Genomic DNA, 15,328 nt, shown 5'->3' on the forward strand with positions numbered 1-15,328 from the left:
AATAAGAATATTCTTTATTGTTCAGTGATGTTTAGTAGTCATAGAACTTTATTCAATAAAGGCTCCTTTAAATATGTCATGATGGTAAACATTTTTATGATATTTCTTAATAAAAATATTCGAATTAATTTTTTTTTTTTTTTTATGAAAATAGCGCTAAGTAAAAATGTTATTATTTTTTAATGTTCATTCTTTTTTTTATTAAATTGTGATATTTTGTGATAGTTAACAGCACACAAAAAATAATATTGTTATAATTACCATTTTATTATTTGTACATATTAGTCTTTTAATTTAATTATTACTCAATTATCAAACACAATATCATTAATATAAGTAGGTATTGGTTTAATTAAATTTTTTTTTAATTGGTTTATTTTAGTTATTTTTACTATTTTATTGTACATTACATATATATGTTAAATTTAATATCACATCGTTTTTTTTTATTTAAATTAATTTAATTTGCCATGATAGCATTACTTAATATTTTCAAATTATTTAAGTAATTAATATTAAGAATGTGACAAGAATTCTTTGTTTGAAAGAATTCATTTCACAATTTTCCTCTTGATAATGTATAATTTTTTGTGAAGTTTAGTCTAATCTTAAATAACATCATATTGGTGTTTTTTTTTATTGTAAATTGCTACAAGATAACATTTACTTTAAATTTAGCTTTAATTTATTTTCTCTCTATTGTAATCATATTTTTTAGGATAAGGTTGTAAAATAATCCATTTTTTTAAGTCTATCTCTGTATTAACGTGCCAATGTGAGTTGATTTTTTTTATTATTTATCATTTATTATTTTTTTAAGCTTAACACAAAAAAACTTATTTTATGTATCCCATTTTATTTTTATTTACTTCATATATATTAATATTTAACATAAATAAATGCATACAAAAGTATAAAAACAAATTATTTTTTTTGAATCTGTGAAAATATTTGATTAATTATTTTCTATCTGGTCATTAAGCACATATTTTATTTAATAAATAAAATTATTTTAATTAATCTTTGCTAAAGTCTTTTTAAGTCACATTTTTTATACTGTTCCTAAAGCTATTAAATTATTATTTTTTATTTATTTATAGTAATAAATTAATTTACCATTTCTTTTTCCTTACTATCTCAAAAAATAACTTACAAAAAATAAAAAATACTATAAATGGATTTAAATAATTATTTACTAAAATACTGGTCAACCTAATTATTACTAATTTATTTATAATAAAAGCTTTAAGCTGATATAGTTATATGCTAAAATATGTTAAATTTTTGTATATAAGTTTTCACCTTTTATTTTTGTCATCATTTTGTAGTTCATCATATTGTTAATCTTTTGAATTTTGAGAATTCGATTTTTATGAATAATATATTTTTAATTATCTATTGTTTAATAATCAGACTTCTAAACCTTTATTATGTTAAACATATTTTCAATTGTACAGAATAGTTTGTAATGAATAAAAAAATTTTTTTATTAGATGTTTTTTAAAACTTGTTTTACAATTCAATTTTTGAAAAAAGTTTTTCATTTGTGTTACAATCGACTAAATTTTTTTAGTTAAATTTAATGAAAATATGCATTTAAAAATGTAAAAATATGCAATTATATGCCTTAAAATATATTAAATATACCAATTTTTCAATAACTATATGCAAAAAAAAAAGAAGTTAATATTAATTCGAAAAAATTTTTTATACCTTTTTAATGTAAATTAATTCAAATTATTTTATTACATAACATACATATTTAATATGAAAAAAAAATTATAAATTATACCCAATCAAACTCTTTTACAAAACCACTGAGCGAATTTTTCGGCATTTTGATAATATACATTTTAAAAAAAACGTGAATTTTTAGACAAAATTGTTTAAACACAGCGTAACACCTACATACGAAAAGTACCAAATAAACTACACTTGTAACACTACACATACATACATCGGATTACCAATCATGTGCTTACATATTTTATCGAGGAAAACACGTACAGATGATATAAAATGAAGAAATTTAATAACAATAAAGAAATTTAATAAAAATAACCTAATTCATAGAAAAATGAAGCTCGCACGTGTCTAGACGGCGTTCCGGATAATTGGCGCCCGGTTAATCGGCGTTTTACTGTATATATATATATTAATATCGATTATCGAATTTATAAATATCTAAATCCCAAAAGTAATTTTACTTTTGTACATAGTATTCTACGGATCTTCATCAAAAACAAATTTTTAATATTTTTAATGCAAATTATAAAATATATGCTACTATTTCTAGAAATAATCAATATATGCATTTATATGCTCAAAAACGTCAAATATGCAAAATAAGTTTACGTAATTGTAATCTAGACTTCATGAATCAAATTTATATCATACTTGGGTTTAATTCATATTGCGCGAAAAAAATATGCAAAGTCATAAACATCCGAGCTCTAGTTATGATCATGAAAAAACTGGTTATAAATAAAAATATCTATTATTCATTTTAATTTAAATTAATCAAAAGTTGTCATACCTTCCCTTGGAAATATTTTTATCTATGTATCTAATACACTACTATAAAAGGTCTATATCAAGGGATATAGTTAATACATAAATCCTCTCTTACTAGATTGTCGATAACTTTATTATTGATATCATTAACATTTGGATTAAGTCTAGAAATAAATACTAGATTTTACTTCACCTATCCTTATACTGTAAAAGGCAGACCTGTCTCCTCAAATAATGGTTTTGGTTTTTAGAATTCTGTTAGTAACAGAATATACAGAATTTTCATTATAATCGCCGAATAAAATGAAATTACGTGTGTATTGATACAAATGTCGTATATTTTCATAGCATTATATTTTACATTGTTATTAACTGACGACTTCATTCAAACTTTTAAACTAAAATTGTTCCTCAATTTATTATAATAACTTATCCGTAAATTTTTACATTCCAAAAATCTTTCTATCGTATTTTGTTTATTATTTTTACTTTTATACTTTTTTTATACTTTTTTTTTACTACTTATTTTTATACTTTACATGTTTTGTCCACAAAAAGAGAAAGACGAAAGTTTTTGATCTCGAACCTTCAGAAATTTTTTGATTTTTGAGTTTTATCAATGTGTATTTTTAATAAAAGTAATGTAAAAAAAATGTATAAAACTACTATATATCCTGTGATTTTTTTATCATAACCCACTCAATTACTTAGAGGGCAATTAACAAAGGAAAAATGGTGGAAAAAATTCTCAACGCTATATTGTTAAAACCCAACCAAAAGCTAAATTGTACATTCACAAACAACAATTATGTCAATTGCCACCGAAATTTCTGGTAATTTTCTTTTTTTCGTCTCAACTACTTGGCGTCGGCTACCTTTATCCTAAACTTCCACTTACACATCATTTACGCTCAAATCAGATGTCTTTATATCGCATTCAATAACACCCCTCAATCTCTTTTTTGGTCTTCCTCTACCTCTTCTTTTTTCTACATTCATTTCTATAACTATTCTTATAGCTTCCGATTCTTCTCTCCTTATAACACCATAGATGATCACACCATCTAAGTATATTTTCTCTCATCGTATCTACGATTGACGCTACACCTATACTCCCTCTTATATGTTCGTTCCTTATTCTGTCTTTTTTTAGTCACTCCACTCATCCATCTATGCATTCTCATCTCTGCTACACTCATTCTCTNTATCTAGTCGAAGACATTACCCTTCAAAATTGAAAAAATTTCCCTCGTTCCCCGTAAATGGGGGAAACCTCCAAAAAAATTACAAATTTAAAAATCGCTAATTTTCGAAATTTTTTCAATTTTTTTTACTAAAAACTGCCGTAACTTTTTTTAAAAATGAACATATCAAAATAATTTTTTTTTTATAGATGCATGATGTATTTACCTATCATTTGGTATATTTTTTTTATAAATCTGATCCTTTACCTGCCCACGGGGGGGATTTAAAATACAACTTTTTTACAATACATTACTTTTTCAACTTAACTTTTGAAAGTGTTCCGGAAAGTCTGACACTTTTATATATATCTTAAATTAAAGATAATGTAATGTACTTTATTATGGAAAAAAAAATTTCGGACTTTATTTTGTCTTCACGGTGAAAATGGCTACCAAATGCTATTTTTGTGTGAAAATTCTCGATTTTATTTTTTACATTTTTAACTTTACAATGCTATAACTTATTGAAAAGTTTATGAATCAATACAATTTTTTTATGGGAAATAATATTTATATCTTTTTTTCATTCGACATACTTTATTTTAATCAGGATATTAATAAGGAAATAGCAGATCATGTAGCTTTTGTAATAATCCACCAATTTTTTTAAAATTAAACACTATCTAAAGATTTGCATCGAAACGTTTTTTATGATATTGATTTTAATATCATTATACTTGACCCAACTATACACGTCACTACTGTGCCGCGACCCTTCTGTGCTGCGGTTTTTTTTTTAAATGTATTTTTTGTAATTTATTTTTAAACTTATATATCGTAATATAACTTATATTATGATATGATATTTAAATGAGACCCGCACCCTCTTATTCATCTCTTTATTAGCACTCAGGGAGATTCAAGATTCTTCATTGAATTATGTTTCTATTACTCGACTTGATTAATGATTTATTAATTACTGGAGTTATAAAATTCCTTTTAATTGTTTGTTATCACGTAACTTATAGCTTTTTGTAAGTAAAGTAATTTTGGGGATTCCGGAGTATAGTTTGGATTTTAACGACCAGTAGGCGCTAGTATTGCATGTGGCTGTTATCTAGCGTAGTGATGAGGGAAAATGAAACCAAATGTACACTGACTTTTAATATCCCAACGTAAACTATTAAAGCCAAATCCAACGTCAACTAATGCTAATAAGTGAAAGCCAATTAAATTTTTTAAATCAGACTATTTCCCTATATACGGGGGGCTTCAAATATAAAAAATGCATATAGAAAGTAGAACTTTTTCAACTTAACTTTTGAAGGTGTTCCGGAAGGTCTGCACTTTTATATATCTTAAATTGAAGCTTATGAAATATACTTTAATTTGAAAAGTTGACCTCTGGACTTGTCTTTGTGGTGAAAATAGACATCAAAGTTAATAAAAAATTACGATTTTTGTAAAATAATTTTTTTTTATATTTTTTACTTAATAATGCTATAATTTTTTCAAAAATGAACATATCAATATAATTTTTTTTTATATAGATGCTTGATGTCTTTACCTATCATTTTGTATATTTTTTTTGTAAATTTGACCCTTTATCTGCCCTCAGGGGGGAATTTAAAATTTAAAATAATGTAATATACTTTATTATGAAAAAAAAAAATTGACCTCTGGACTTGTCTTCGTGGTGAAAATGGCTACCGACTGCTATTTTAGTGTGAAAATTCTCGATTTTGTATTTTACATTTTTAACTTTATAATGCTATAACTTTTTGAAAAATGTATGGATCCACACAATTTTTTTATGAAAAATAATATTTTTTAATAAACCCTTTTTCATTCGACATACTTTATCTTAATAGAGATATTAATAAGGAACCAGCAGATCATGTAGCTTTTGGAATAAAACACCAATTTTTTTAAAATTAAACACTATCTAAAGATTTGCATCGATGCGTTTTTTTTGATAGTGATTTTAATCACTGTCAGATATTATTATATTTGATCAAACTATGCCACGTCACCACTGTGCCGCGACCCCTCTGTGCTGGGTTTTTTACTCTATTTGTGTGTGCTACTACTAGACTGTAATATTCCAAATTTTCTGGTAACATATAAATGCTATATAAATCATTCCTAACAAAAATGTTTGTAGTTTCTCTTGAATTAACAATGGATTTTTACAATTATAATGAAATATTATAATACGCTCTATTGAGTAGATCTTTTTAACAACTTTTTTTTGGTTATTTTTTTTAGTGAATGTAAAGAAATTAAAATTAATTCAGTTCATATTTCAATTGTAGAATCTTTTTAAACACCAAAAGTTACTAGGAAATTATTACTATTATTTTTATTTAAGTTATCTATTACGATAAAAATGCAAAAAAATATTGAGCTTTTCTGATATATTTACTATAAATAGTAATTATAAAATTTGTGACTGCATATTAATCTTAATGATACAATTTTTTTAATTCTCATAAAATGTCCTATTTAATGATGTCAATATCAAACTTGCAAATTGAACTAAAAGTTATGATAATAAATAAATTTTTTTTTACTATAAACTTTCACGAAAATCAGCTTTAAAGGATTAAAAATATTGGTTAAATATGTCATTTTCCTTATTTTTAACATATTAATAATCAAAATCAATATTAATTTAAAACAATTTTTTTTTTCTTAATTATTTTTTTTTAATGTGTAAATACTTATTTTTAATTATAAGTAATAATATTAAAACTTAGAAGTGATAGAAAAAGTCTAATTGGACGTTTGAAAACATCGTGAAAAATACCTTATTATTTTTATAATATCTCCGCAAAAATTACAATATTATATTATATTAAAAAAATTTAAATTTCATACTATATTTAATTACTATAATTATTATTTATTCATATATTAAATTTATAAATCAAATAAGTAATCGGGAAAAAATTAAGTGAATAAGAGTTATTGTTGCTTTTGAAATAATCTATCAATTTTTTAAAATTAAACACAATCTACAGATTTGCATCGAGTGTTTTTTATGATATTGATTTTAATCACTGTCAGATATCATTATACTTCACCCAACTATGCCACGTTTCCACTGTACTACCGTTTTTATATCTATTAATGTAAATATTTATATAATAAATATTAACTGTAAAAAAATATTTCAGGGAATTTATCAGATGATGTCAGAGAGGGTCGTAATAAGGACTACAAAATGTACAGACAGCACCATACTATTCTTGTTTTAATACAAAATAAAGATCTCTTACATATATTATTTACATCATCTGGTACTTATATTTTCATTTAAAATAGACAGCCAAAATATAATTTAAAGGAAATGATAAATGAAGGAAAGACTTTAGTAATACAGCATATGACGAGGCTGAAAATATTAAAATTTAGGTGGATATTGAATTAGATTAATCTTTTTAAGAATTAAATATGTAAAATTAGATATCAAATTTGATAGTAATTAAATATTATAATGTATATAATTAAATTAAATTAAGATAGGTTAATTTAATAGATTTTTAACTATAATTATAAATTTAAAAACAATAAATATTATTGGTAATAAAGATAGTAATATAAAGTTCATATGGAGAATTCCTAATGAATAAAGTTAAAAATGTAAAATATAAAATCGAGAATTTTCACTCAAAAATAAAGCTTAATTTGTTATAATCATTTTCGATAATTTTATCACAAAAGGAATTCATTTCTAAGCAAATATTTTCATAAGCTGTTAAATCATGTATGCTGGTAGAAATCTTTATATTAAATGAACTTTTTAATGTTAAAGGATGTGTGAATTCCTTTAAAAATTGACAACGGTTTTTTAAGCGATGACTCATTTCATTATGAAAACCTCCATTTAGCTTGCAATAGTACTTGTATAATTGTTCAAGATACGTCTTAGCTTCTTCTTCATTCATCGTTTTTGTTTCAGATGAACCATTATTGAGAGCTTTTATGTCGTAAACATATTCCGTTATAATACTAGCTAGTTTTTTTAAACAATTTCGTGCTATTGTGCTATACTCCCAAATACATATTTTTTTTAGTTTTGACATTGTAAATAACAAGGATTTAAACATATTAATAGAATAAGACACTGAATTGCGAAGTTGGTTCATACAATATGCAAAGTGATTAACAATACCGCTTAACCTACGATCTTTACATGTGGTCATTATAGCGGTGAAAATAATGTGATGGTTTTTAAGTATTTCAACATACCTACACCTCAGTAATTGTCCAAAATATTTTATTTTTTCCTTTATATTTTCTAAATTCACATTTTGGAACACTTCTATTGCGTCTATTTCACCTTTTTCTACGACAATTTTAATATTCATAAATGGTTTCATATAACGTTTTGAAAATAATTTGTTTAATGTAGTAATCTTATAACTATCAGCAACAACATTTATTGGTGGTACAAGTCTATAAATATAAAATTATTTTATTGATATTTTCATAATAACAAAATGTTTTCCTATTTACAATTTAAATACACATTTATAACATTCATAAATAATGAAAAAATATTTTAAATGGTTCAAGAAAAAAAACTTTTTCCATTATGTTTTTTGTATTTTTAAGAATAAGTTATTGATATAAATTGAGAAACAATTTTAGTTTAAAAATTTCGATGAAGTCATTAGTTCATAAGAATATAGGACATTTGTATCAATATACACATTTTTATTTTATTCGACCAAAAAATGTTCATTATCTAAATAATTATAATGTTAAATTATGGTATGTTAACTAATAATTTCATTGCTTGATACTAGGGAAAACATAATTTGAATTGTTGTCTAGTAGGCAAAGAGTGGTGGGATGTTCTGAGTCCTAAACTAAACGTTGAATGTTCCGACTCATCTAAAATTTTTGTTTAATTTAAAAGATTTCAAGCTATCGACCTTTCATAGAACAATGAACTTAATTTCCTACTCACATATTCAGATTTTTTGGGGCATTGCAATAATTATTGCAAATAGTTTAATTATAATTTATGTAATTTTATGTGTTGTGAAATATAAGTATCATTATTATTAAATAAGTAACATTAAGATGCAACGCTGATACACTATTAACATTTGTCGGAATTCATTAATAATTACTTACTATTAATCATTGCAGTTAGCTTAAAGTTAAAAATAGCCCTAATAACCTTAACACAATAACTTATTAACTATTACCTTACCCAGGTAAAGTTTGATGTAATAATTCTTGAAACCCAAGATTTTCATTCTCATTTTTGATAGTTTCTTTATAAAATGCTATGAGATCATCATAAATTAATTGAACATAACTTTTGTCCTTTTCTTTCTGTAATGCGTATTTATCGTTATACATTTCTAGTAAATATTTATGAATAAAATTACTAGTCAGATTGCTGGCTGTATCTAAAAATTGATGATTATGAAGCATATCAGATACTGTAGCATGGAAATGTTTGATATTTAAAAGATCCTTGCAAGCTTCATCTATGTCAAAATCACCATTAGATTTAATGTAAGTAAACGTACATGGTTTTGTCTTCGATGAAGTGTATGTATAAACAGAATGTATCTCATTAATTATAGTAATTGGAGTTACATAGCCATGAAATATAAATTTGACATCCAAGTTCTTGATAAATGTCAAAATATCATACATTTTTTTAAACATACCATTTGAATTAATGACAACATCAAGAATTAATTTATTGCATTCAATAAATTTTTCAAATAATTTTTTATTGTAATAATTTTCACATTCACTTATCATCATCATTATATAGCTTAAATATATTTGTAATATTTTCGCATACCTACAGTTAATTGAGTTTAATATATAACTAAATACATCAGAAGTAATATCAGAATCAGTAATTTTTTTTTTTAATGATATGTTTAATAATTTTTTAAAGTCGTCGGTTACATTTATTTTATGCCATACATTAAATTTCTCTTGAAATTGATGATTATATATAATGTGATTTACAACTTCAACTAAATAATACTTGAATTCAGTATCACTATAATAATACATAAAAACATATTTCAAGCTCAACAAAATTAAAACATTGAAATAAAATTTTAGATTCATTTTTATCTTAAAACGAAGAAAGAAAAATTGACAATGAAATGATTAAAAAACTAATAACTGGTGATTTTATTGTAAAAAGAAATTCAAGTTTATAAAAATTTGAATGTCAGTATTATTATTACAACTGCTTTAGTTTTGGCTAAAAATAGAAATATAATTTTAAAATGTGACAAAGATTTTGTAGATAAACCACATTTATTAGTTAATAATACGTAATTTATAATATTTTTAGGTTTTTTGACAGATTTTTCTTTATAACTGAAATGAGTTTTTTTTTCGATGGATAGCTAAGAAATTTTTTTTTTTGTCCGATTACAAGATGACTTCACCTCTATTGGACTTATCGATATATTTTTTAGTAAATATTCATGAATAAAATTTCTAGTCAAATTGCTGGCTGCATATGTACAGTTAATTGAAATAACTATGGAGTTGAATATTTAAGATGTACCAATAATGTTTGTATTATTTTTATTTAATGATGTGTTTAGTAATTTTATAGAGTCGTCTGTCATATATTTTTATTTTGCCATAAATTAAATTTCTCTTGAGTTGGTTATGATATATAATATGATTTACTACTAAAACTAAGTATAATTTAAAATAATTATAACTACAATAAGTAATTAAAACAAGTTTTAAACTCCATAAAATTGAAATACTAAAATAACATTTTCTCTTATAACAGAAACAAATATGACTATAAAATCAGTAAAAGTTTAAATGACAGTATTAGTATAGTATTTACCTTATTTTAAAAAAAATTTTATTTAGATAGTTAACATTTATCAATTAACACTTACTCAATGCTATTTTTAAATTTAATGACTTTACTGTATTATTAATCATTCCTTTAACATTAAAATTTATGTACATATTTTTTATTGACTTTATTTAAGTGTGGTATTTTTTATGGCCCATATTTTAACTTAACGATATTTGAAAAGTTTTCAAAATTTATCACAATCTTGAAATATTATCTTCAGTTCTAGTATTAAAGTGATATATTCATATAAATTACAGTTTTTATAATTTTTTTTAATAAAACCATTTTGATATAATAATCTGTATTCAGAGGAGATCCAGGGTTCAAACGTTTTGCAAAATTTAGATTCAAAGCTGAGAAGTTATGAATTTTACTATGATTTGTTTTTTTTTTTTGTGACTGTTGCCACTTTTTCTCAGCTCTCTCACTGGACGGATTTCTTTCAACTAGACGTCAAAAGATTAAAAATCGTATCTAGTTGAAGTGTTATCCTTAAAAATTGAAAAAATTTCCCTCGTTCTCCGTAAATGTTGGGAAATCTTCAAAAAAAAATTAAAAATTAAAAAATTGCTATTTTCGAAATGTTTTCAATTTTTTTACTTTAAACTGCTATTACTTTTTCAAAAATGAACATATCAATATAATTTTTTTTTATAGATGCATGATGTCTTTACCTATCATTTAGTATATTTTGTGATCATTTGAATCTTTACCTGTCTACGGGGGTTCCAAATGGAAATTTTTTCAAAAAAATAAACTTTTTCAACTAAACATTTGAAAATGTTCCGCAAATACTGACACTTTTTATTATATCTTAAATTAAAGTTAATATTTTTAGGGTTATATTATATAATATAATATATTTTTAGGTTCAACGTACACATACTCACCGCCATCATCTTAAATTATACATCTAAGTTTTTTAATTGTTTGGGTTATTTATTTTATATTTTGTTCATAACCGCTTTGTCGGTCATTCTACCGGTATGTAAGTTACCCGCCCTTTCCCTTTATTCATTAAGAGTTTTATTTTGTAGAACAATAAATATATAATTCGTATTTTGTACATTCATAAGTAGGTGTACCTATTTTCTTTATTTTTGTTTTCTACAAATAAACAACATCACCCCACAGCATTCCCCCTTTAATATTAAGAAGCTGTTTGTTACATTTCTTGGTCCTTGTCGAGCCGGATTTTTGATTATTTGATTGTTTATTTTTATTGCGTAATAATTCCACAAAGGAAGAACAAAAATGCGCTAAATGAGCAGGCAGTGCGCACATTAACCCTTATGCGCTCTTGCGCGATCGTGCGTTAAAATTCATATCTGATATACATGATACTGTTACCAACTTGCACACTGATCCGAATGAAATAGCAGTTCGAATCGAAGACATAAATACGTTGGTAACCCAGTTTAGGAACCAACAGCCCGATATCATAGATGTGCTAGTTGAAATCGATTGCTTTCATGAAGATGATGCTATTGACTCGCCCGTTGTTGATAACATGGAGAAACTCGTTTTCGCCGTCCGTACCGCTGCCGCACGCGCAACAATGACCGGTTGGTCATTAACCAGTAATTATGACCAGTAACGCAGCCTGTTCACTTGCCACCTATAAGCCTGACTAAATTCGACGGCTGCATATATCAATAGAGGACGTTTCGCGATACATTTCTCACACGCGTACACGATAATGTTTCAATCGGAAGTGACATTGAACGTTTCCATCATTTAATATCATGTTTATCAGGAACTGCATTATCTATCATAAAATCTATACCTTTAACTGAAGCCAACTACCCTATTGCGTGGAAGGCACTCAAAGAGCGTTTTGAAAGTCAAAGGATGTTGGCAACGATTCCTATCAACACATATTATGGCGCAATTCTCCCAATGCCGATGTAATCTAATACGAATTGCTCACCGTCACTTACGTAATAAGTTCAACACCTTTTCTTGCAATTCGATGTTTCTACGAGCTCGATAGAATTGAAGGACTGTTTTCTCACCGCTAAAGGAATTTTGCCAAATATTGCGTGGACGACATTATAGCTGAAGCGAATACGATATAAGACCTTCTTGTTATTCAAGAACAATTAATTGCGTTATTAAATACTAGAAAATTTATATTAAAAAAGTGAACCAGCAGTTGTAGCCAAATTTTAGAGCGAGTACCTGCTGAAGACTTCCCAAAATCGTTGACAAAAGGAGATCAGACAATAAAGGTACTAGGACTTCACTGAGACCTCGACGAAGATTCATTTACCTATCATACTTATTCATACGATTTTCAACCAACAAAAAGATTTGTTTTATTTGCTATTGCCAGACTGTTTGATCCGGTTGGTACACTGGGTCCATTCATATTATACATATTATATCATATCAAGAGTCTTATGCAGCCATTGTGGCACGCTAAGCTTGAGTAAATACTCCTTTACTTGCAGACTTGGCAAATTCATAAAAATTGTTTTATAAATAAGCTCCCACGGTTGAATACTATTTCATTGTCCCGACATATTGACGTTCGTAATTATAAGGAAATACAAATTATTGGCTTTTCAGACGCGTCGGGAAAGGGTTACGCTGGTTCTGTTTACTTGCGAGTCGTTTATCACACAGGAGATATATCCGTATATTTTGTCACATGCAAAACAAAGGTAACACCATTAAAGAATGATAACGCTAATACATCTATGTTTCTACTGGAATTATATGGCGCTTTCTTAGTTGTTTAAACATTATTATCGAATATATAAATGTTTAATATTCGAAATACCGATTTCTGCAATCATGCCTGGACAGACTCAATTGTAGTTTTAGCATGGTTAAAGGCTGACTAATAGAACTTTAAAATTTTTGTTACCAATCGAGTAGCCAAAATATATAGTTTATTACTGGATTGTAAATGAGCGTACGTCAACAAGAACGATAACCCTGCTGACCCGGCATCCCGTGGGTTATTATCATACGACATGGTGTTATGTAAAATACATAGACGGTCATTTCTACATCTATCTGTCAAACAATGGCCGCGCGTAATTGTGAACTGTTGAAACTGGAACAATTTTTTGAATTTCAACAAAAGGCAATAGTGTTTACTATAATTAATAATGACACCGTCGCTGATAATATTATTAAATGTTTATTGACTCTATAATGAATGCGACACACAATAGCCTTTATTCAACGATTACGTTTCAAGGCTCGCCGACTACCTACGCCAACGGGACCGTTGACCTCCACCTAATTAACTACTGCTTTACATTGAGTTGTCTCATTACGCAAGAAGCTTACTTCAAGGACCTCAAGAAACAGTTATACAAAGTCAAGTGGCCCAGCATCTTTTCATTATATGAGCTCCTTTTATCGATGAAACCCGTCTTATTCGCGCCGGTGGGACGTTACGAAGACGTTACGCATCATTGGATTCGGATGCAAAACATCCAATATTGTTTGCCAAAAATATCTCATTTGACTCATTTAATCATTCAATACTATAAACAAGAATTCTTACATGCAAAGAATGAAGTAAAGAAATATGAAGTTAATTCTATCAATGATTAGATGTAAATTTTGGATAATCTCTGGTAGTAACGCTATACGTCAATTTATTTATACATGTGTCATCTGTGTTCGACATAAAGTGACTCGACCTAATCCAATGATAAGCAATCTAACACCATCATGTGTCAGTTCTCCGTGAGCTTTTTAAAATGTTGGTATGGACTATGGAGGTCAATATCTAATAAAAGAAAGGCGTCTTCGCAATACCAATACCGTAAAAGTCCACATTATATGTATGACAGTAAAGGCGGTACGTATCGAGATTGTTTCTAACTTGATTACTACAGCCTTCCTTGCTGCTCTCGGCAGTTTTGTAGCACGTCGCGGAATTCCTTTAGATTTATATAGTGATTTTGGCCGTAATTACATAGGGTAGCTAAACAGTTGAAGTTACTTTTGAAAGAAATTAGTATACAAAATGCTATGATCACCCAAGTTCTATGCAACTGACATTTCAATCCCCCCGCCGCTCCTCATATGGGTTGGCTTGGGAAGCTTCTATTAAAAGTATCAAGTTTCACTAGTGTAATTGGAATACAAGTATTAACGTATGACACGGCCATGGCGTTGTTAAGTCCAACAAATGCCTAGCGTCGAATACCCCGCCGCAATAATACGTGAAGTCAGTCATCTTCGTGACACCTATCTCATTGGTTACAGCGTCCGTGAACCCAACCAAATCGCTACCGCAATTTCGGTCTTTTTTTTGTTATTCTGTTGACGGATTTTTAGTAAATACTAAAATAATATTATTATTGTTACTATTGGTTCGCATATAATCTTTGGTGTTACAATTCTTGTTTTTTTTCTCATTAAACGGCTCGACGCCACTTGGAAAACCAACCAGTATTATTTATTTTATTCATCATCTACTTTTACCGCAACACGTATAAAGAACTAGAGACGCTGGTAGTCTATGTCTAAAGCATTCTTAATTCGCGTCTACAATAGATTAACCTATTTTAGTATTACCCCAAACTGATGTTACCGATATACCCGTAAATCGATTAACACAATGGCAGTTCAGCAGATGCATGAGTCATTATGGAAATGATGGACACGAGAATACGACAACGCTTCAAAAACAACATAAGTGGACAAAATCTGACGACAACCTTAAGGTATGCGATTTAGTCATCATCGAAGCCCCCAATCGTCCATCGACCGACTGACAAAA

General features: G+C 26.9%; 1 protein-coding gene across 2 annotated transcripts in view; it reads right to left on the reverse strand.

Annotated features, from left to right (window-relative positions):
• Nucleotides 1–7,263: 7,263 nt before the first annotated feature.
• LOC126900030 (uncharacterized) overlaps nucleotides 7,264–15,328 on the reverse strand; it is a 34,867-nt gene continuing 26,802 nt past the window's right edge. Inside the window, exons 1-2 of one of the 2 annotated variants that reach the window (XM_050675391.1) lie at nucleotides 8,926–9,869; nucleotides 7,267–8,159 (exon numbers count right to left, since the gene is read on the reverse strand). In XM_050675391.1, coding sequence (XP_050531348.1) covers nucleotides 7,367–8,159; nucleotides 8,926–9,812 — 1,680 coding nt within the window. In that variant the 5' untranslated portion in view covers nucleotides 9,813–9,869 and the 3' untranslated portion in view covers nucleotides 7,267–7,366. Of the gene's footprint in view, nucleotides 8,160–8,925; nucleotides 9,870–15,328 lie in introns of those variants that run through there. The other variant, XM_050675392.1, reaches the window with a different exon arrangement.

The sequence above is a fragment of the Daktulosphaira vitifoliae genome, unplaced genomic scaffold (assembly GCF_025091365.1).
Source record: "Daktulosphaira vitifoliae isolate Bord-2020 unplaced genomic scaffold, ASM2509136v1 Scaffold_2, whole genome shotgun sequence".
Classification (NCBI taxonomy): Eukaryota; Metazoa; Arthropoda; class Insecta; order Hemiptera; family Phylloxeridae; genus Daktulosphaira; species Daktulosphaira vitifoliae.